The sequence below is a fragment of the Rhinolophus ferrumequinum genome, chromosome 11, assembly GCF_004115265.2.
Source record: "Rhinolophus ferrumequinum isolate MPI-CBG mRhiFer1 chromosome 11, mRhiFer1_v1.p, whole genome shotgun sequence".
Classification (NCBI taxonomy): domain Eukaryota; kingdom Metazoa; phylum Chordata; class Mammalia; order Chiroptera; family Rhinolophidae; genus Rhinolophus; species Rhinolophus ferrumequinum.
In genome coordinates this window covers 14,503,218-14,526,138 of record NC_046294.1, presented here as the reverse complement: position 1 = coordinate 14,526,138, position 22,921 = coordinate 14,503,218, and the positions used below count along the sequence as shown (strand labels likewise).

The following is a 22,921-nucleotide window of genomic DNA, read 5'->3' as shown; positions in this document are numbered from 1 at the left end:
GGGCTCTCAGGGCACTGCCACTCTCTGGGCCTCTCAGGGTACCGTGCTGGAACAACAGCGACTCACAGTCAAGGTGCTTACATATTCTCAATGGTGGCCGGTCGAGACACAAAAGCAAACATCCGCCAGTTCCACTACATAGTGGTATGTTCCCAAACAAACAGTCAAGCGGTCCATTAAATTAGGGATGGAAGGCAATTCCCCATAGTCCATAGTCATTTGCCAGGGCTGTCCTGGGGGTGAGGGATGACCTTGACCTCACCCTCAGCTCCCATGGAGGACTCAGCAAGCCTTTTCTCCTGGGACTACAAGTCCTGCATCCGGGCTGCCTCAGCAAGCACTTCCCAGCCCACAGGGCCGCAACAACCTTCGCTTTCTCAGGCCTCTGCTGGTTGGGGAACTGTCCATGTCTTCCTACCCCTCCACGGGGGTCCAGCTCTCCGGCAGCTTCTCCTCCTGGTCTTCCTGAGACTTGAGTGTTCATATGCACAAACTGCTCCACTGCCCTTCGGAGAGCTCTGGCCGACACTGTACACTGCTTGCTGCGCCATTTGTCATGCAGGAAACCCTGCTCGCTGCCCCATGCGTCGTGTGGGGGACCCTGCTGGGTCTCAGCTCCCGTTCCCCACATAAAAACGCAGGATATGGTGAGGCCAAAAAGGAACACCCACGGAGCCATAGGTAGGGGAGTCATACCACTATATTCTCGCTGGCGGCTGGGTTGGAGACACAGGAAGCAGGAGCCACACAATTCTCAACCCTCACTGCGCCGCTTGCAGGCTCAGCCACCATCTTCTTGCTAGCTCCCATTTTCTGTTAGCGTAGCCACGGCAGTTATATTAGTGGCCAATAGCTCACTGGTTATAGCTGATGGCCAACTAGTCACAGCTGATGGTCATTTGATCACAGTCGATGGCCATTTACTACCTGAGCCAGCACCTTTCCACGTGAGGCCGAGAGCCTGGAAACTGCTTTTTAGGGCTCTGTCCCCACATCATGGTTTGCCAATAATACTAAAATTGGGAAGACTAACCTCAGTATAGCAGAGAAGGGAAATACCAAAAAGACCCTAGATCTTAGAAACAAGGATAAAACTTAAAATGATTCAACATGAAAAAGAATCCAGCACAGGGATAGTGAAGGGAGAACCCTGGAAAGCAACAACAGCTGAGAAAAGATGGGCGGTGGAGCACAGATAGCCTAAAAGCTGAGCATTTGGTAGGAAACGGAACATAAATGCCACAGTGCCTACAAGAGAATCAGCAAAGGTGATAGATATCAAAGCACCACGCATACAATCACAAGAAGGAAACCTGAGGCTGCGTCTCTGCCTTGCTGAAGAGCCTGAAGGCAGAAACCTAAAATGAAGAAAGCAGTCATTAACAACAACAGTTCTCAAACTCAAGTGCATATCCGAATAACCTGGAAAGCCCGTTTGACTGCTACAAATACCTGGGTCCCGCCCACCCCATTATTCTGATTTTAGATCTGAAGGGGAGTCTGTCTCTTAACAAGGAGCATGTATTCTGACGCAGGTTGTCCAAGTAACAGTTTGAGAAGCACTGACCTAGAGGTGTGAAGGACTGCTTAGAATAAATGTGCCAGGGCTAAGAGTAATCAGCAATTCATTTTCCAAAGAGTTTTCACATGGGAGAGGGTAAGAGATCAGCTCTTGGAGAGACATCACTTAGTGGGAATTAAAATAAGGCAATGCTCTGGAGGATGTTCTCTTGGGAATGCCTGTTGGCTCAACAAGCTCACCTCTCTGAACATGACCACCGTGAATTCCAAGAGGTAACACCAAAGAGAAGGGGGATTCTGGGTAGAGAAGCTCTAGGACAGGCCTGTTACCCACAAAAGCATTCCTTCAAGGACGGAGACATTACAGATGGAGACACCCACCTATACTTACCTGTGCAAAGAGGAAGATGCTCTACTGTCCCATAAACCCTCGCTCCCTGTTCTCAGACAAAAATGCACTTCTTGCCTTAAACGGTGATACAGCACAGCTATCCAAAAAAGCTGGTGTCTTCCCTTCCACCAGTGACTGAATTCAGGGACATTTGCTGAGTGCTTAGGTGCCTTTGGACGTAAGGGGCAACCAAGACCTGGAAAACCAGAAACCTTTCTGTAGCGCGGGGGTTTCAAGTCAGACTGGGTGGACATGGTGAGCAAACCCTTGTCGGGAAGCCTGGGTCCTGTCTCCTGGGTGAAAGGAACACTTCCCAAATGGGAGCTTTCTACCTACTTCAGCTCCTTCTCCTGAGTAGCAGATGGTGCCTATTGAGAATCAAAAAAGCCTCACTGGGAGGCCTGAAAAACAGCTCTTGTCACGAGGCACGCAGCAGCTGGCTAGTTGCCTTGAGCCCCTTAGCAGGACAGCAATGAATTACCACATCTCCTCCTCAGACTTCTCCAAATGCATTCCCTGAGCTGCCAGCTCCACACATGACCACCTCTTAAATCCCACCCTGTAGCTGTTTGCCCTTAGGCAGATGTTCTGGCTACTCATGGAAAAGAGGAGCCTTGCTGGGATGGAGGATGGGCAGGCTGTGCCCAGGAGCTGGGCAGCGGCCCTGGCTTCCAGAAGAGGCTGGAGATATCCATTAGTGTGGATGAAATCAGATTCTGTCTCTTAATGATTATGAATGATTATTCCATAATTAGGCAGGAAGCATTGGAAGAACAGCTGTTGGGACCAGGAGTCTAGGTGGTAAAAAGCAGATACCAGGTACTTTTATCATGCAAACCTGCTTAAGATAGGCAAAATGAGAATATTTAAACTAAAATTCAACTTCCATCCTCAAATATCTAGGAAAGAAAATAGGTTTGATGAACTTCCGTGAAGTCCTCTCCTGATCATTCAATGTCAAATATCTCGAGGCGTATGGAATCCAAGAATCACAACTTCCCTGTCATTATGGTGCCAAGGGCAGAGGATACCTTGTTTCTCCCCTTTCAAAGGCATGGTGGGGCATGATGCCTTCCATCAATGGTTCTGCTAGTTACCACCTAGAAACGAAAAGGAGGACACTTGCTCGAGATTCTCTTTCACTCATTCAGCTTCTCCTAAACGCCAGGCTCCCTCCCTGTTCGGTACTAGGACTTCACAAAGATGAAACAGACACGATCTCTGCTCTCCAGGAGTTCACAGTCCAAGAGAGGAGAGTGACGTGGAAACAAAAACTGCAGTACGGTGTGATGAGGGTTAACATGAGCACATCTACTAGGTACAGTGGTGGCACAAAGAGTGATCAATTCTGTTTAGGAAGGTAGCACAGAAGGGGAAGAGCTTCTGGGCAGGGGGGCTTGGAGAGGGATTCAGTAGAGTTGGATAAAGAGTCTCTGTAGGAGAGGGGAGGAAGAGGAGGATGGAGACACCGCACCAGGCCACCTACTTACTGTCACTGTATAAAATGGGTCCTAGATCTAGTTTTTCTTTTTTTTTTTTTTAAACAAATGCTTCCTATTGCAGGCATTCAATAAGCATCCACATGTATAGCACTAAATGAGGCCTTGGGAGATATGCCTAAGGAGCTTACACTAAGCCTAATTGGCTGGATTAAACATACACAACACACAGCTAAAGAAAACACAAAACAATACATAAACAAGTGCATAAAACTATAAATGGCACAGCACAAAGTGCTAAGGGAGTTCACAGGTTCTTAGCCTGAGACAGACCTTAAATACCATTTAATTAGAGAACCGTTCAAATGCTTGACTCCCCGACAAAACCCTGGTCAAAAGAGCCCTCAAGGGATGTGGGAAGCTCAGGCAGAAACTAGGCTACTGAGTCTAGAAGGCCACTAAGCCCACGATGCCCAGAAGGCTTTCATGGCAATACGAGAGGTCCGCTTCGGACAAGAAAAGATTCCTCATAGGACCTTTCTCTGCTGGTGAAATGGCGGGACAGTCAAGAGTCCAGCCACTGCTCATAGTCCCCATCTTCCATCACGATTACAACCCACAGAAAAGAACGTTTCATAGTATACTATCTATCTCTTTTTATAGCTTGTTTTCTTTTAAAAAAAATATTTTTTTAAACAAGCATCTAAATATTTCATTGAGTTCTTTATGTAACTCCAGATGAAAGGTCTCACGTTGAGGTAGGGAAGTACTCAGTTTGGTCTTTACTCAAAGATCCTTTCGGGCCTCTGGGGAACCCAGCTCATGATCTACATTATAAGAAAGCCCCTGCCTCTGAATAGTCCAGAACTTCCAAAAGTACAGCTTGCTGGTCATGGGTGGGCCAGACTGGAGTCTTTCCTTGTTCCTTCTGAACAGGACATCTCTGGTCCTGGCTGGGAGATCACCCCATTGGCCTTCATCACCCTGCCAAGCCCAGGTGGGCTGCCACAGAGCGGAGGCACAAGCAATGACACTCACCCTCATGGAGGTCTCGCCACCATGGGCCTGCTGCAGCCTGAAGACCTGGGCCACCATGTGCTCTGTGGAGGGGTGCAGCAGGATCCTTCGCGAGGCCAAGCCCACCATTACGTATCGGCCCATTGGGGACAGGCTCACCGAAATGGCATTGGGACCTGAGAGCCAAGAGAAGACAGAGACATTTCCCAGAGTTCTTGCCATTACAAGGACATAATTTTCCTCTCAGTCTTTTCCCTTTCTCTCCAATCTACATCTTCATATGGTCATCCTGGGGTCACCTCCTAAGACTATAGGGAGGAATATAATGAGAAGGCACGTGAAATAGTGAGCTTAGTGCCTGACAAGTAGAAAGTACTCCATGAATATGAACCACTGCTATCATAGAACCATAGTAAAAGACTGGTATCGTACTGTAAATCTACTTTTTGAAATCTACCTTTTTCACTTCACACATTATGAAAAAATTAAATATTCTATAAGAGCATTTTAAAGGCCAAACGGTATTCTGTTCTGTCAATACACCATCATTTACTTAAGCAATTCTTCCCCATGTGACACCGTTCTCTATGATAAACAATAGTCCTGGGAACATTGTTATATATCAATCTTTGTATAGTGTTTTGATTATTTCCTTAGAAGTGAGATTGCTGGATCAAAGAGAACATACATTTTGGGGGCTTTTAATACAAAATGCCCAGTTGCCTTGCAGTTGACAAGTGTGCCCACTTCCCCAAGCCACGATCAAAGCTCTGCCCTTCCTCCTGGCCATCACAACAGGAGCACATCAGTATGCTATGGTGATGGGGAGGACTCTTATTCTGAGATTCTTCTGCAATGCTGCCAGCCAGGACTCCTGTAAAGCAATCTTCCTCAGGTCTGTGCCCCACGGAAGCAGGGGCAGTGCGTGTGTGACCATGACTCCCACCTTAGCCATGCCTCACCTAGGAATGACCATGCCAAGGTACCAGCGTCCCTTGGTCACAGGTTGGGCTTCCTGTCCCTTACCAAATCGCTTGGTGTAGAGCATTTCGCCCAAGTTGTGGGGGGCCAGGGAGTACACTGCCAGGATGCCTTCATCAGGAAAGCCCCTTTGGCTGCTAGGGATGAATGCTGCCAGGAGCTGGCCATCTGCAGAAATGTCACAGCTGGCATCATTGTAGATTTTGCAGTTTTGCACCAGCACATTCACGGAGGCTGCATGAGACAAAGAAAAAAAAGAAGGTAAGAAAGTTTAAAGTTGATGGCGTGAAAAATTTTGGGCCAAGAAGTTTGGGGTTGTTCCTGAGGGCCTGATCCCTTTCTAGAAATGCTAAAGACTGCTTTGTCCAACTAAAATGCCACAGAACAAGCAATACAAGAGACAGGGAAGATGTCTCTTTTACTGCTTTAACAGACCACCTGCTGAGTCTTAGTTCACACCTAGGAAACATCTTGAGAGATCAGATTAAAAAAAAGTTATAAATTGTTCCTGGAGAGCTACTCAACAGCTATTATTGTCCAAAAGATCAAAACTAAGATAAACGAAAATGGAAACCTACTGATTCCAAGAAAAAGGTAACACAGGTTAAGCTTCTTCCTTGGGGCCAGACTCCTACTCTCCATCTGCTTTGTGACCTTGAAGAAGGAAATCATTTCATAAATTTGAGTCTTAATTTCTCATTTAAGAGAAACAGAACATTTAGAGACGTCAATCTTCTGGAAAGTTCCTTGCTAATACTAATCTCTAACTCGACAAGAAAGGCTAAAGAGAAACAGAGCCTAGCTAGCCCTGCCTGGATGGCTGGAACCTTTCATTTCTCACTATGCTCTGTTCCTTTTCCATACCATAAGCCAACGGCCACAGGGAGCCCCGCCTGTACTTGGCAGTTCCTGAGAATTAAGCGTGGGTCAGCCAGGCAGCAGGCTTAGCAGGAGGGAGTGGGGTGGCGGGTGGAGAAGTGTCTGTCGGGGCACAGGATCTGGTTCACAGGAACTGGGATGGCGCCTGCAGGCTTTGTTTCAGTTTCCATTTGAATCCCTCTCCCAGGTCCACTCTGCAATTCCCTGCCAGAAGGAAGTGGCTTACCCTTGAGGGGAGCCTGAAACCAGAATGCCCACGTCATGGGTACAAGCAGAACAGCACAACACATCCAAAGGGACCAAGCTGCTTTGGGCTTTGTCTCATTTAGATCTACTTTGTATGTACATGTGAAGAGACTTTACTCCTCTTATTTGAAGGAGATTACTTGGATGTTCACTGTCAGAGCATTATGGTTAAAGGAGAAAACAAAACAACCAAGCTCAGCTGCCCTCCCCAGATTCCAGGTCATCTATTCCAGTAAGCCACAAGGCATGACATGGGAGGTCAAGGGCAAGTTTCCTCAGGAAATAACCTTAAGGAAAACAAAACAAAAAACTGCTTTTCACGGGTCTTGAAGCTTGTGGGATCAGGGTCTCGAGAGTGATTTCTAAAACTCAATATTCACCCCCCATTCCCTGTGTGCTGCTAATGAAGCTACAGAGATGACAGAGTAGATCAAAACAGACATCAGAACACACTGATTAGGCTATTGTGCCAACTCTCGGGGGCTGACACCAACAGCACCATCACACATAAAATCGAGGAGGGACCACAAGGATGAGTCTGTTTGCTAACTAATAAAATAATGACATCCAAATCCTCATGGCTACCACCATTAGGGCTCTGTACTGCTCCACTTCCAACCCACCATCTGCTCTAGCCTGCATGGCTAGATTTATCTCGTTAGCACTGAGACTGTCTGCTCCTCATTCAGGGTCCCAAGTCTGTTGCCAAAAAGATGACAATCTCCTCCTCCTTCCCTGGATTGACACACGATGCCATTTGGGGATACAGAACCAAAGGAACTGGGGGAAGCTTCAGGAGTGAGTCCATCTTGGTTTTCTAACCATGAAGTTGGCACAACCCTTAGAAAGATTAAAAAAAAACCTGACAATTCAGACTATAACCATCAAAGGCAGGGAGAGAAACAAAGTAAAAAAATCATAAATATTAAGACACGAAAATAAATACAGAAGGAGATAGGACTCTGGACTTTGAGACAGCCTTGAAGTTACTATTTTATCCCCATTCAATGTCTCAAAAAAGCATCGTAGGTATTTTACAAAAGGAGGCTTTTCTGTCTTGCTGTTACATAACTCATGTGTGTTAACATGCAATTCAGTCAAACATACAGAGCCTATGATGACCCTCAAAACGCACCACCAACATAAAAGAAGCATTAAATTGCTTACTGCCATGTGAATTTCTAAGAGGGACAGAGGTGAGGAGGAGAGTACAAGGAAGGGTTTCCTTCTTCTGGAAAGCTTGGCTCTAAGCCCCTGAAAAACTGGGCATATAGACAAAAAGCATTTTGTCAGCCTCAAATCCAAGCCACTATGTTTGTGTTTACACTACATTATGATTCCAAGTCAATGGCCATCTTGCAAATTCTGTCCCCTCCCTGCAAGTCCATCCAATTTCACCACTGCTCCCCGTTACGGCAGTGAGCTCAGAGACAGACTGACAAATAACAAATGAAATGAGAATGCTGAAAATTAAAACAGAGCTTCTCCAGCCGCATGCTCTGTTTCAGAAACTGTGTAGCGAGTGATCTAGGGCTTCACTTCTACCCTCATGAAAGGCTGTGGTAGGTGCGCAGTGATTTGGTAGCTTCATTTCGGCGAGCACTGGGTGGTGTGTTTACAATTTCATCTTTATTTCAAAGCTCCAATTAGCAACTTACATTTGCTGCTTGTTGTCTATTAATTTCCCACATGGAAATGGAAATGTTCAATTACAACGGTGAGTGGTCACTGCTTCAGTTCACTCGTGCATCTTCTCAGAAGGCTAAAATTTTGATGAGTTAATTTATACAGGGAGAAATTTCTTGGCTCTGTTACTAGTTTTCCGGGGCCTTAAGAAAGTAATGCACTAACGAGAAGGACAACTCATCCTTTTTGGACTCAACAATAATGTAAGCGGGTGCAGGAAAAGGGGAAGTGAAATACAGCGTGAGACACTGGCAACCTACGTACACTAGAACTCTCTGTCGCGCTCCCTGCCTTGCCTTACGTGGTGGTTCTCAAGTGCTAGCGGACATCAAAAGCACATGGACGGCATATTAACAACACAGTGTCGGGACAGGGCCTGAGAATTTGCGTGTATAACAAGTTCCCAGGTGTCTCTGGTGCTGCTGGTTTAAGGCGACACTTGAGAAGTGCTGTCTTATTAACGGTCCTTGATCCCTGAGCTGTAGCTCCAGCAACCTGCCCTGCACTTAAAAGCAAAACACATGTGTGGAATGATGATGGGGCAGTTAGCTGTGCAGCACAGAATGGAAATAAAGGTTAGGCAAGAAAGGCTTTTTCAAATCGAAACTGCTTAAGAGCTTCAGGGGGCAGCTCCAGGGGGAGAAAAAAATCATGCAGAAGACAGCAGGAAGCCATGTTCCAGACTGCAGTGTAATCTCCTAATCAGAAATGATTTCCAAGGAAAACGCCCTAGCAGGGAATGGTAGGGTTTAGAAATACTGATGGCTGGAGGAGCAGATGGCTCTGCCCTCCTATCAGCTCCATAAATTATAAACAAACACCTTGTACAAAGATCGATGTGTAGCCTGTTGCTGGCTGGGCAGACGAGGCCATGGGAGTGATTCGTAGTTGCAGTGCTTTTGCAAATTGCCTGAGATACCGATTTGGAAAACCCAAAGGGGTTTAACTCAGCAGGAAAACTTCCTTTTGGCTATCTCCGAGCCACTCAGATTTCAGAATAAGACCTGAACAAGCTCCAGGTGACTTATACACACTCCCCAAAGTGACCAATGCTATTCACCTAATAAGAGCTCACTTTTAAAAAGTGTAATTCACAGTGAATCTAATGAGCTCCTTTTTTCATGAAAGCGGTTTCAAAATTATACATTTGAGACCTTATCCACAAACTTCTAAACTATTTACAGATATTGATCCTGCATCCCAACTGAAACAGGTGGCAAGAATTTTTAGCATAACTCCACAAAACTGTTAAATGCAATTCAGAAATGTCAGATCATCAGCAAAATAGTGGCTGCTGAACATGAGTAAAACTCAGGACCAGTGGACCCCGGGCATGAGCTGTGTCAAAATCAAAGGCTACACTCCACTGGGGAATAGGTGACATTCAGGAATGACTCTTACAGCAAAAGCAGAATCCCAGCCGTACTCTGCTGACAGCTGAATCCATCAAGAGTAAAGATCAAAACTGTAACTATACTTTATTCAGACCATAATTAGTGAAGAGTTAATTGGGGTGGCCGGATGGCTCAGTTGGTTTGAGTGCGAGCTCTGAACAACAGGGTTGCCGGTCAATTCCCACGTGGGCCAGTGAGCTGCGCCCTCCACAACTAGATTGAAGACACAAGCTGCGGCTGAGCTTCCGGAGGGGCGGCCAGATGGCTCAGCTGGTTAGAACCTGAGCTCTCAACAACAAGGTTGCCGGTTCAATTCCCGCATGGGACGGTGGGCTGCACCCCCTGCAACTAAAGATTGAAAATGCATTCCACAACTAGATTGAAGGACGACGACTTGGAGCTGATGGGCCCTCGAGGAACACACTGTTCCCCAATTAAAAAAAAAAAAAAGTTAGACAGGAACCTCAGGTAAAAGTGACTACCATCCCAGAGGGTAATATCATGTAAAGGAACATTGGCTATCATAAGATACGTGTGCCCTACAGTCCTAAAATAGAGGTTTTTCCCAAAGTCAAAACTATAGAAAAAAATAGGGCACTTATAAAAGCAGAATTCGAACACCACACATGATTTAAATGAGGGAGAAAGGTCAGCCAAATCAATCTGGTTGCACATGATACTCTCTGATCATCAGCTCAGGTTTTACAAGAGCCACGATCAAAAGATGTGAGAAGGAGCACAGACGGAGAATGACAGAAGTTGTAATCGGAACGAGTTGAGGCTTGTACAAAAAATGTCAAGGGCATCCAAAAAGGCCTTGTGAGCTATGCTAGCAGCAGGTCCAATGCCTTTATTCTTCTGATATTTTATTTTTCTCTCAAGGAAAATGATCTCCAACTGGATAGAAACATGCTTAAGAAGGATCAGAAGCCCATTACAGATGAGGTAACAAGTTAAAAGAGCAGCTATTTTGTTTACATGAACGTCATTATCCAGAGATGAAAAACAGGTTTCTCAGAACACCAAACGAGGGGGCAGGTTGACTTCAGAATTATGGCCATACTCTCAAAGAATCATGACGCACCTTCCAAGAAAAAGACTTGATAAAAACTGCTGATACTCACTGACCATTTACCAAACGCCAAACACTGTTCAAAGTGCTTGCATTAGCTAATTTAATTCCTGTAACAATTCTATGAGGTCTGTGCTATTATAATCCTCATTTTATAGACAAGGAAGGAAACTAAGGTGCGGAGAGATTAAGTAACCAAGGTCACGCCACTAGAAGGGGGCTGAGCAGGGATCTGAACCTGGACAGTTCAGGTAACGCAAGAGTTACTGTGCTTAACCAGCATAGGACGATAGGCAGGAAATGTCATCAAAGAACTACCTCTCCCTATGCTTGCAAAAAAAGAGGAAAAAAACAAAAAAAGCACCAGGCCCAGACCTTTGTATAAAAGGTATAAGTAATTCCAATACTATTTCAACTGTTACAAAGAAAAAGAAGAAATACCTCCAAATTATAACATAAGCATAACATTGATACCAAAACCTAAAGATTTTATAAACAAGAAAAGGACAGATCTGTCTCACAAATATCAATAAAAAAAACCTCTATTAGCAAGCTACACGGAAGGACTTTAACATTAGAGAATATCATGAACCAGGTGCGGTTTATTCAAGGAATGTAAGGATAGGTTCAATAGTACAGACTCTATTAACATAATGATCACATTATTAGATCAAAGGAGAGAAAAATATATCATCTTTCTAGAAGCAGAAAAGTCATGACTAAACCGAATACCTATTTTTGATAAAAACTGTCAGTAAAATAGGAAGAGATGACTTCCTTAAAATGATAAATGATTTCTAGTTCAACCCCAAAGTCAGCAATAAATATGCTTACTGGGAAAAAGCTACACATTTTCCCACTGAAGTCAGGAACAATACAAGGATACTAGCTATTATTTAACATTGCCCTGGAGGTAGCAGCCAACAGTTTAGACAAGAGAAAGAAATCACAGGTGTAAAACTCAGAGTGGAGGAGGTAAAATTACCACTATTAATTGGTAACACCTACAAAACCTGTGAGGTTTAACTGAGTAACAATGATTAGTAAACAAATTCAGTAAGATAGTAGGATTTTAAACAAGCTTATAACAGTAAACTGAAGAAATGTACAGGCTCTATGTGAAGAAAACTTTAAAACATTCCTAAGAACACAAGAGAGACTTGGAGAAACTGAAAATCATACCATGTTCTTCATTGGAAGCTATCATAAAGATATTTAATCTCCTTAAGTTAATTTATAAAATTAGTAAGATTGCAATAATTACACTAACAGAATTTTTTTTTTTTTTTTTGCTGGGGTGGAGGAGTGAAGGGAAGAAGCAAGGTAGTTTTAAAGTCCATGCAGAAAAACAAAAATGCTTCAGCAGGCAGGAAAATTTGGATTAAAAAAAGAATGAGGAGAACTAGTCTTACCAGATTCTAAAACATAAAGCCTGAAAACTTAAACCCATGTGGTACTCCCACATGAATAATCAGACAGATCATTGGGACAAAATAGTGTGGAAATACATCTAAATACACACAGGAAATTATTAAGATGAAAGGGACATCTCAAACCACTGGGGGTAAATGGATTATTCTATAAATTAGTTGGGACAAATGAGTAGCTATATGGGGAAAAGTTGGACCATACTGTGCTTCTTTGGGACTAGGTTAAACTTCCTAGTGAATTAAAGATTTAAAAGTAAAAAAAACCCAAAAAACATGAAAGTACTAACTGATCTTCCTAATTATGACACAAAATCTAGGAACCACAAAAGGCAAGTTGGATAATTCTGACTACTGTCACGCAGGGCGGCCTGTGGGGTCTCTGCTCCTGCTCCCCACATAATAACGCAGGATATGGTGAGGCCAAAAAGGAACACCCACGGAGCCATAGGTAGGGGAGTCATATCTCTATACTCTCGCTGGCAGCTGGGTTGGAGAAACAGGAAACAGGAGCCACACAATTCTCAACCCTCACTGCGCCGCTTGCAGGCTCAGCCACCATCTTCTTGCTAGCCCCCATTTTTCTGCTAGTGTAGCCACGGCAGTTATATTAGTGGCCAATGGCTCACTGGTTACAGCTGACGGCCAACAAGCCACAGCTGATGGCCATTTACTACCTGAGCCAGCACCTTTCCACGTGAGGCCGAGAGCCTGGAAACTGCTTTCTGGGGCTCTGTCCCCACACTACTTAAAATAAGTTCTATGAAAAAATAAGTCCAAAGACAAATGACAACTGGTAGGAAACTCCTATTATAACTTAATTTTCTGATTTATAAAGCGCTCCTGTAAAACTGATAAAGAAAAGACCAGCAATACTAGAAAAACAAGAAAGCATGAGGACAGGTCAAGAAAGGGTAACACACATGGCTCAGTGTATGAAGAAGCACACAACCTAGTTTGTAATATGAGAAATACAAGTTTAAAATACCTACACATTATTTTTTTAATCTATCAGATTTTCAAATCTTCAAAAATATGACAACACATTCTACCAGCAAGAGTTTAGGGAAACGGGCACTCAACAGACTGCAGGGGGGACTGTAAACTGGAATTACCCCATGCAGAGCGTGATTTAGCAGCATCTACCCAAGTCACAAATGTATATACTCTTCCTCCCTACAAGTCCACTGCTAAGAATTTAGCCTGTAGATGTACTTGCACGACTGCAAAATGACAAACTGCATCATGGTTTGTACAGCAAGAAACTGAAAACAACTTAAAAGTCCCTCATCAGAAGACTGGTTAAAAAATGACAGTACCTTTGGACAATGGAATAATAGACAGTTATTTAAAAAGAACAAGTAAAGTCTTTATACACTGATATGGAAAGATCACCAACATATACTCTAAAGTAAAGAAAGCAAAATGCAGAAAGAAGTATGCACAACATGCTACCACTTGGGTTAATAGAAGGTGGAAAAACATACATTTGCATTTGCATATATATCTCGGTATACATATAATATTCTTGAAAAGATGTACAAGAAACTGCTCACTGTGGTTGCCTGTGAGGAGGAGTGGTAGGTAGGTGGGAGCAGGGCTGGGAAACGTTTCACTGTATATCCTTTTCTATTTTTAAAATTTTTGAATGGTGAATGTATTTCAAATTATAATATTTCAGATTCTAATAAAACAAAGTAAACAAAATAAAGCAATAACATAATTGGAAATAAATCATGGCAAACAAGATCTGGGCCAAAAATACAGAGATGAACAAGCACACTTGGTATTCAATAAGGGAAGAGGTGGATTGCCGTTGATTCCCAGCAGAATAAAAAACCAGATTATTGAACATGTGGCTGATAAGTACTTAGAAAGAAAGAAATGATTGCTACTGAGGTTTCACTAAGAACAGGACGTGAAAAATTAAGCTCATTTTCATTGTCTAATAAAAATACCAAAAGTGGCATATTGGGAAATGGCACAGAGAATATCTTGATTATTTTAAGGCATGACAAACTCTTTCTGTAGACAAGACAGAAAAATATGGGCTTCAGATGGGAATGTCCAAGCGCAGGGTGGTAATTCAGGAATCCAAATCCACACAGAGGAAGTCCACAGTAACACACCACAAGGCTTGGTGCAATGTTCTAGCTGATTCACCACTTTTGCTAGCAATCCGAAGGAAGACAGAGGAAACAGGTTCATGAACTTATTAGACAATGTAAGACAGAGAAAAAAACTGACTCAAAGTTCAGAAAGAGGTTGGGAGGCAGGAACTCGGAGCTGCAACTGACACTATTAAGATAAAATTGAACAGAAACAAATAGAAAACCTGCTTTGGTTTTTAAAAGATTCAAACTTCACAAGTAAGTGCAAGACAGTAGAGCCCTGGTTTATAACCAATTATCCAGGAATTTAAAGTGACTGCAAACTCAGTAGTGGCTTCAGAAGAAGCTGCTGAAATCTTAGGTGAACTAACATTGTCCAAAGCATCACTGTACTATGCATTGGACAGCTCTCATCTGGAGTTTTCCACTCTGTTCTGGCCCCCCCACAAACTAAAAGGGAGAATGAGCAGAACTGTTAAGGATTTGTAAACCAAATCAGTAAAAGGAAAAGTCTGACCTGGAAAGATTTAAAGGGACATGGCAGTTTATCCTCAAACAGCTGGAGGACCGTTACTTAGAAAAGGCATCATTAGATTTACTCTAGAGCAGGGGTGTCCAAACTGCGGCCCGCGGCCCGCGATCCACTGTTAATTGGCCCGCAGCAAACTCCAAAAATATATTTAGTTTCCTTAAATAAACCAGGTGAGGCAATACGTACTTCACCTAGAGTGAGTGGCCTGGCTATATTTTACCATATACGGTATTTTACCGTATATGGCCCTTGGTGAAAAACGTTGAAAAAAGTTTGGACACCCCTGCTCTGTGGCGATTCAGAGGTAGAACTAGGGCTCATGGGAGGAAGTGACAACTTGGTACAAGAAAGCTTTTAATGGGAATTGAGCAGTGATGGACTAGGCCATCTCATCAGACTGTGTGACCTATCATCAGAAGTATTCAAGTAGAGGCTGAACTGCCACTTCTCCGGAATGTACGTGAGAGAATTCTTCATTACACAGAAAGTGAAATGAGATGTCTAAAATGTGACTCCAGTTGAACGACTGGGATATGGGATCATGGACTTCCCTAGAAGCTGGGAAATCAGACTGTCAGGCAGACATAGCTGTAAACATATAAAATCATGACACTCTACGCCATTCCATTCAGTTCTGCATTAATAAATGAGTTTAACATCACTACCGTCTTTCCTCAAGGGTCACAAGGTCAGCTCTCAGGCCCTACACTTCTTTCTCTTTCAGTTCCACCTAAACTTTCAGGCTTACGAAAATAAACTACTAGTCAGTAAACTCCTCAGGGCACAGACATCTCACTCGTGTGTCCACCTTAGCATTGTTCCTAGTACTGTTTGCTTCTCCAGCTTGGTGCTCTATGCACTCGTTGTTTGCTGAATTGCTTGAGAGTTGCAGAAATGGTGCACGGCCATGAGCTTCTCACGGAGATGCTGAAAAGTCCAGTGCTACATGGGTTCTGAGTTCCAGCTCCGCAGTAAGAAATACCCCTTCACCTGAAATCTATGTAATTTTACTAACAATTGTCATCCCAATAAATTAAAAAAAAAAAAGAAGTACCCCCCTTCCACCAGGACCCAGCTTCTACCTTGGCTTACCATTACTGATTTCTGGAAGGTCAAATTTAGTGAAATCCCACCACTGGAGCCGGTAGGTAGTATTGGCAATGTTACTGGCCACAGCAGACTGTCCATCACCAATCACCGCCCCTGGTGGGGGAGAAGACAGAGAGCACGTTATCGTACTGACCCACCTGTTCCCACTGTGAACACAAATCACTACCAGGATCTGTAGGAGAAGAGGAAGATCCACAGTCAGGGCTGAAGAAAGCTGACGAGTCCCACCTGTCGAGTCCTTATGTCAAAGAGAAACCGGACATGTTTTTCGTGAACAATGCAATCCCGTTCATCAGTCCCTCCCATTATTACTTAACATTTACTCAGCGCCAATGATGTGGCAGGTACTGTATATTCTCTCTGGCAGGCTCGAAAGGGACAGATGAATTTTCATAAAAACGTGGGAAAAGAGAAGTGAAAAATGGGAGGAACACAGAAAAGCCACACAGAAAAACATTTGAGTCCCTGGATGTCTTGGTAGTAAGTACTGCTCTTTGGGAGAAAGCATCTCCTCCTTTGTATATGACCTTCGTCCTAATAAAACACCTTCAAAGGAGGCTTCCTCCAGGAAAGAGGCAGCCATCATACAGCTGACTGGATAGAGACAGTAAAAACCAAAGGAGGTAATATTTGTTCATTGTTTCTGGACCCCTGGCATGCGACACAGCAGAAATTTATGAGCCTAGCTTTTCAGCATCAAAATATTTTTATTAAGACGATATTTTATCACCCCTCCTGAGAACTTCCTTGAATCCAGATTCACTTGTAACATCTCACGGTTTAACTTTCCCTGAGATATACACTTCTGTATGACATTTTCTTCCTTGGTAACAAATTAAATAAAAAATTGATTTTTTTTTTTAACAGGGTGACACTTTAATTTGCAGTTGTATTTCATTTACATGAACATGTCATTTCGTCCTCCTCCTTCCGAGGTGCATTTCATACACAACCACCCTTCTGATCAGACAGAGCCAAACCCTCTTGGGAGAATAAAACATTCTTGAATGCTAGACAACCTAAGTGGTATTCTCTGCTGCAAATGAACTTCTACTTCGACAACCTGAACTTGTTACAGCTTACTAGGCTTGGAACGATGGATAATCTTATACCTAAATTCTTCAGTACCATCATCTTCCTCTTCTGCATATCACTGCAAAAAGGTCTTGTCATCTGTATTTTTTATTCCTTTTAGAGAGCTGCATTTATTGCTCTGCTACTCCTGGTGTTTCCCTATTCTTTCCTGAAATGGTCAAGAGATTATTCAAGACAAAATGGCCTCCACACAAGCCATGAAATATGAGGAAAGGACTCTTCTTACTCTTCTCCACTTGCCACTGCATGAGAAGACTCTTCAACATTAGTTTATTGGTATTGAGTGTTCTTGTCCCAGTTTCAATTTGTAAAAAAAGGTACAAATACTGGAATGGCTCATTTCCAAGATGATGATACTTCCAGATTATGGATTCTCAACATGGGCAATATTGCCCCCATGGGGGTGAAAATGAACGATCTCATGGGGGAAAAAAATCTTAGTATAATTGCTACCTCCCTTCCAAAGTACCACATTATACAGATACACAGCATATCTGTGAGATTAAAATTTCATGGGAGATGATTTGGAAAAAAATGTCTAAAAAGGCTCCTTAGGAGGGTAATAATGAAACAGAGGTTGAGAAATACCATGCTAGAGAAAACAATACCCCCCAAACAACATATTCTTTAAAATCTTGCAGATTCAAAGACATAAACACAAATGGTCATGAACTGCTTAAGGTCTGAGAAAGACAACATTTGGGGGTGCTGCCAATGAGCCCACAGACCTCAAATCCCTACTGAGGGCTCTGTGGCATATCACTCAGATGAGGGAATTATATGCCCTTGTTTTTAACCTTTACAGAAAATACTAGAATAATCAAATCTGACTGGGACCTTTGACCAAACTTCTGGGTCACGAGGAGGGTAAGCTTTCTGTAGTGCTTTCTTAATAGAAACTTTCTTGATTTTTCTAGGCCTCCTTGACAATGAAAATCATTTTTTAATTCTAAGGTGAACCCCTTCCAAGGAAAGAATTATTTAGTGTCACTCTGACCCAGTCTCAATTCCACTGAGTTTATGAATTGTTCCCCTGGCTTGCTTATCTAGATGGCTGACATCTCTCTTTGACCACTAGGCTCTCAAGTTACTTTAGTTCCTTATCATTTCCTCCAGCTTTTAATAGAAAAGCATATAACCCAAAATGGAAGAAGGTAAGTTGATTTTTTCAGTATATGACGAATGAAATGCCAATTGCTAAAAGAAGGCACAAAAATAAATCGAAGAAACAAAACCCATATTCTAGCTGAAAATCTGGGGCAGAGGATGTGAGCTATGAACAGGAAAACAGTTAAGGAAAATACCAGATGCTGTAAGAGTGCTGTGGCTCCGCAACTGGGAACACAAATGATTAAGACTCTAACCCTCAGCTCCAGAGGCGTCCTGTACATGCCTCAAGAAATGTCTTCTGGAGAACAACTGTGCAATAAAGTAAACATGCTTGGTCACATTGTGTAGAAGAGACTGGGAGGTGTTCTCTGCCAGTAGCGCCAGAGTGCTGAGGAAAAAAGGAGCCTGGCACCAGGGACAGTCAGTTTTCAGTGCCGTGTAAACATAGATTAGGGAGCTAAAGATGCCAACAGCAGATCAGAGTATTGTCACCAGGCTCTCTTCTGCCAAGAACTGCAGGCTAACGGAGCCTCTCTCTCAGAAATATCGGTAAGAAAACATATCACACTATTAAAAAACCGCGACCACGACTAGGCCTCTGGCCACTAAGAGGAAGGTATAGCACATGTGCCAGAATGAGTTAAATGGGCTAAGCTACTTTTTACATAGGAGGTACTTAGATTCAGAAACCAAATCTTGAGGTGGTTGAGGGATTTCTGAGGCCTCAAAGTTTTCTCAGTAGTAACAGAATGGAACAAGTTAGCTCAGGGTTTCTCAGCCTCCACTATTGATATTTTGGGTCAGATTATTCTTTGTTTAGGGGGTAGGGCGGGTCTGGTGCAGTGTAAGATGTTTATTGGCATCCCTGGCCTCTACCCACTAGATGCCAGTAGCACAACACCCCTCTTCCCAACCAATTGCAGCAACCAAAAATGTCTCCAGACATTGGCAAATGTTCCCTGGGGATCAAAATCATTCCTGGTTAGAAAACTCCAAGCTACATAAATACAGCCTACATTTTTAACTCTGGACAGGTGCTCTTAGAAAGTACCACCACTGGAATGCCCACTGCTAACGGCATCCAAATCGTCAATGATACTAATTTTGGAAAGAAACTAATCAAAGGACAGTATTATAAAACATTCCCTTAGCAAAGGTTTCCATTTCTGCCATGGATTAGAGTCTGGTTTGAACTGGGATTGGACGGCTTGTTTATTTCATGGTTTCTAACAATACAGACTTCAGAACCAGATGGACTTGATTTGACATTTCCTGCTACTATCTACAGTAGTATGACTTTGTGTAAATTAATCTGTTTTATAAATAAGGAAACCTCAGTTTCTTTATCTGTAAAACAGAGTGGGTCTTGTGCACTGTAGGATGTTTAGCAACATCCCTGGCCTCTCCTAACAGATGAGGAAACCTCAATTTCCTTATCTGTATAATAATAATATCTACAACTTATAGGGTTGTTGGGAGAACTTACTGAAACAATAAATGTAATGTGATGGCAAATAATAAGTGTCTACTAAATGACCACCATGAAAATTATTTTGATCATGTACTCCAATCTCTCCATGGTTTTCCTCTATGGGTACAGTTCTGTGATTAACAGCTCATAGAGGTCCTTTTATAAGGGACTGGCCCAAATAATGTGCCAGTGCCAAGAGAGAGAGAAGTACTTAATTTTAGAATTAAGGTCAAATATCTAGGTCCTAGACGCTTCAGTAACTTAACCTTTGAAAAACAGCCTAGGCCAAGACAGACCACATTCTTGGACACAAAACACACTATAACAAATTTAAAAGAGCAGAAATAGTATAACATATTGTCTGCTACCAGACAACAAGGGAATTAAGCTAGAAATCAGTAATAAAAAGATAAGTGAAAAAAATCCCAAAATGCTTGGAGATTAAACAATACACTTTAAATAAAACACAGCTCAAAGAAAACATCTCAAGAGAAATTTAAAAATATTTTGAACTAAATGACAATGAAAATAAAATTTATTAAAATCTGTAGGATGCAGCAAAAGCAGTGCTAAGAGGAAATTTACCACGTTGAATGCATACATTAGAACAAAAGAAATATCTAAAATCAGTAATTTAAGCTCCACCTTAGGAAAAAAGAAAAGTACATTAGATCCAAAGTAAGAAGAAGAAAAGAAATAAATAAAAGAGCAGAAATCAATGAAAGTGAAAACAGGAAATCAAAAGAAAAAAGTTAATGAAATCAATAGCTGGTTCTTCAAAAAGATCAATAAAAAATTCATTAAACCTCTAGCCAGGCTAACTAAGAACAAATAGAAAAGACACAAATTATTAATATCAGAAACAAAAAATGGGCCATCACTACAGATCCTATAGATACTAAAAAGATAATAAAGGACTATTACGAACAACTCAACACATGCAAATTTGATAACCTAAATGAAATGGGCCAATTCTTTGAAAGACAGAGTCTACCAAAATAACACAAGAAAAAATAGTCTAATAGTCTATTATCTATTAAATTGATTCAATTATTAACAACCTCCCCAAACAGCACCTAGGCCCAGGTGGGTTTACTGGTAAATTTTACCAAATATCTAAGGAAGAAATTCTACCAAATTTCTAAGGAAGTAGTGGGACTACTTCCTAACTCATTCTATAAGGCCAGAATGAGTATAATTACCCCAATACCAAAACCAAAGAAAGAAAAACTACAGTGAACTACAAAGAAAAAACAGTGAAGAAAGAAAAACTACAGACTAATATCTCTTACAAACATAGAAGCAAAAATCTTCAATAAAATTATTAGCAAATAAAATCCAAGAATGTATAAAAAAATTATACATTTTGACCAAGCGGGATTTATCCCACGTATGGTTTGGTTTGAGATTTGAAAATAAATTAATACAGAGGGCGCCAAAAAAATGTACACACATTTTAAGGAAAACTGGATTAAAATTGTAATACTCAATGTATACTGATAACAAAAGATGAATACAAGCCATGTTTAACTTCTGCAATTACAAGAGGTGCCCAAAGTGGTTACTATCAGCATCCAGACACTTCTGATTACAGGTGAACTATTGCTTGAGCAACGTTGACCAAAGTGTCCACTTGTATACATTTTTTTGGCACCCTCAGTATAATCCATCACATTAATGGGATAAAGAAGAAAAATCTTATGATCATATGAATAGATGGCAGGAAAAGCATTTAACAAAATTCAACACCTATTCATGATAAAAAAAAAACACCTATCAGCAAACTAAAAAGGGATGAGAACTTCCTCAATTTGATAAAAACATCTACAAAAAACCAATAGCTAACATCATACTTAATGATGAGGAACTATATGCTTTTCCACTAAGACTGGGAACAAGCAAGAATGTCTCCTCTTACCACTCTTCTTCAACACTGTACTGGAAGTCCTAGATAATGCAGTTAAGACAAGAAAAGTAAATAAGAGGTACACAGATTGGAGACGAAGAAATAAAACTGTCTTTATTCATAAATGATATGATTTTCTCTGTAGAAAATCCACCCCCCAAAAAAATACTCTTGAAACTATTAAGCAATTGTATCAAGGTTGTAGCATACAAAGTTACAAGTTTTTGTAGTTATACAAAAAGTCAACTGCTTTCCTATATACTCAGCAATGAACAAATGAATAATTGGAATTGGAGAAATTTGAAACTAAAAATATAATACCGCTTATATTAGCACCAAAAAAGAAATACTTAGGTATAAATCTAACAAAATATGTATAAGATTTATACAATGAAAACTACAAAACTCTGATAAAAGAAATCACAAAAGACCTGAATATTGGAGAGATATTCCATGTTCATGCATAGGAAGACTCAATACTGTTAACGTGTCAATTCTTTCCAATTGGATCTATAGAGTCAATACAATCCCAATCAAAATCCCAGAACATTACTTTGTGAATATTGACAAACTAATTCTAAAGTTCATCTGGAAAGGCAAAAGATCCAGAATAGCTAACATAATATACAAGGAAAGAACAAAGTTGGAGGACTAATGCTACTTGACTTCAAGACTTACCATAAAGCTATAGTAATAAAGATAGTGATGCACTGGTGAAAGAATAGACAAGTGGACCAATGGATCAGAATAAAAAGCCCAGAAATAAACCCACACAAATATAGTCAACTTGTCTTGGACAAAGGTGCAAAGTCAATTCAACAGAGAAAGAAATTGTCTTTTCAACAAATGGTGCTGAAATAACTGAATATCCACATGCCAATAAAATGAATCTAGACACAAACCTTACACTTTTCACAAAAATTAACTCAAATTGGATCAAAAACCTAGACATAAAACACAAAACTGGGGGCCGGCCCGGTGGCTCAGGCGGTTGGAGCTCTATGCTCCTAACTCCGAAGGCTGCCGGTTCGATTCCCACATGGGCCCACTGGCTCTCAACCACAAGGTTGCCAGTTCAATTCCTCGAGTCCCGCAAGGGATGGTGGGCTCTGCCCCCTGCAACTAAGATTGAACACGGCACCTTGAGCTGAGCTGCCGCTGAGCTCCTGGATGGCTCAGTTGGTTGGAGTGCATCCTCTCAACCACAAGGTTGCCGGTTCAACTCCTGCAAGGGATGGTGGGCTGCGCCTCCTGCAACTAGCAACGGCAACTGGACCTGGAGCTGAGCTGCGCCCGACACAACTAAGACTGAAAGGACAACAACTTGAAGCTGAACGGCACCCTCCACAACTAAGATTGAAAGGACAACAACTTGACTTGGAAAAAAAAACAGGCCTGGAAGTACACACTGTTCCCCAATGAAGTCCTGTTCCCCTTCCCCAATAAAATCTTTAAAAAAAAAAAAAAAAAAAAAAAAAAAAAAAAAAAAACACAAAACTGTAACATTCATAGGAGATAATATAGGAGAAAAAT

General features: G+C 41.9%; 1 protein-coding gene across 11 annotated transcripts in view; it reads right to left on the bottom strand.

Moving 5' to 3' along the window:
* AMBRA1 (autophagy and beclin 1 regulator 1) overlaps positions 1–22,921 on the bottom strand; it is a 158,428-nt gene that overhangs the window by 26,606 nt on the left and 108,901 nt on the right. For all 11 annotated transcript variants that reach the window (XM_033119316.1, XM_033119315.1, XM_033119314.1 and 8 more), the window contains 3 exons: positions 15,789–15,899; positions 5,395–5,583; positions 4,390–4,544 (listed from right to left, as the gene is read on the bottom strand). In XM_033119316.1, the coding sequence (XP_032975207.1) occupies positions 4,390–4,544; positions 5,395–5,583; positions 15,789–15,899 (455 nt within the window). The remainder of the gene's footprint in view (positions 1–4,389; positions 4,545–5,394; positions 5,584–15,788; positions 15,900–22,921) is intronic.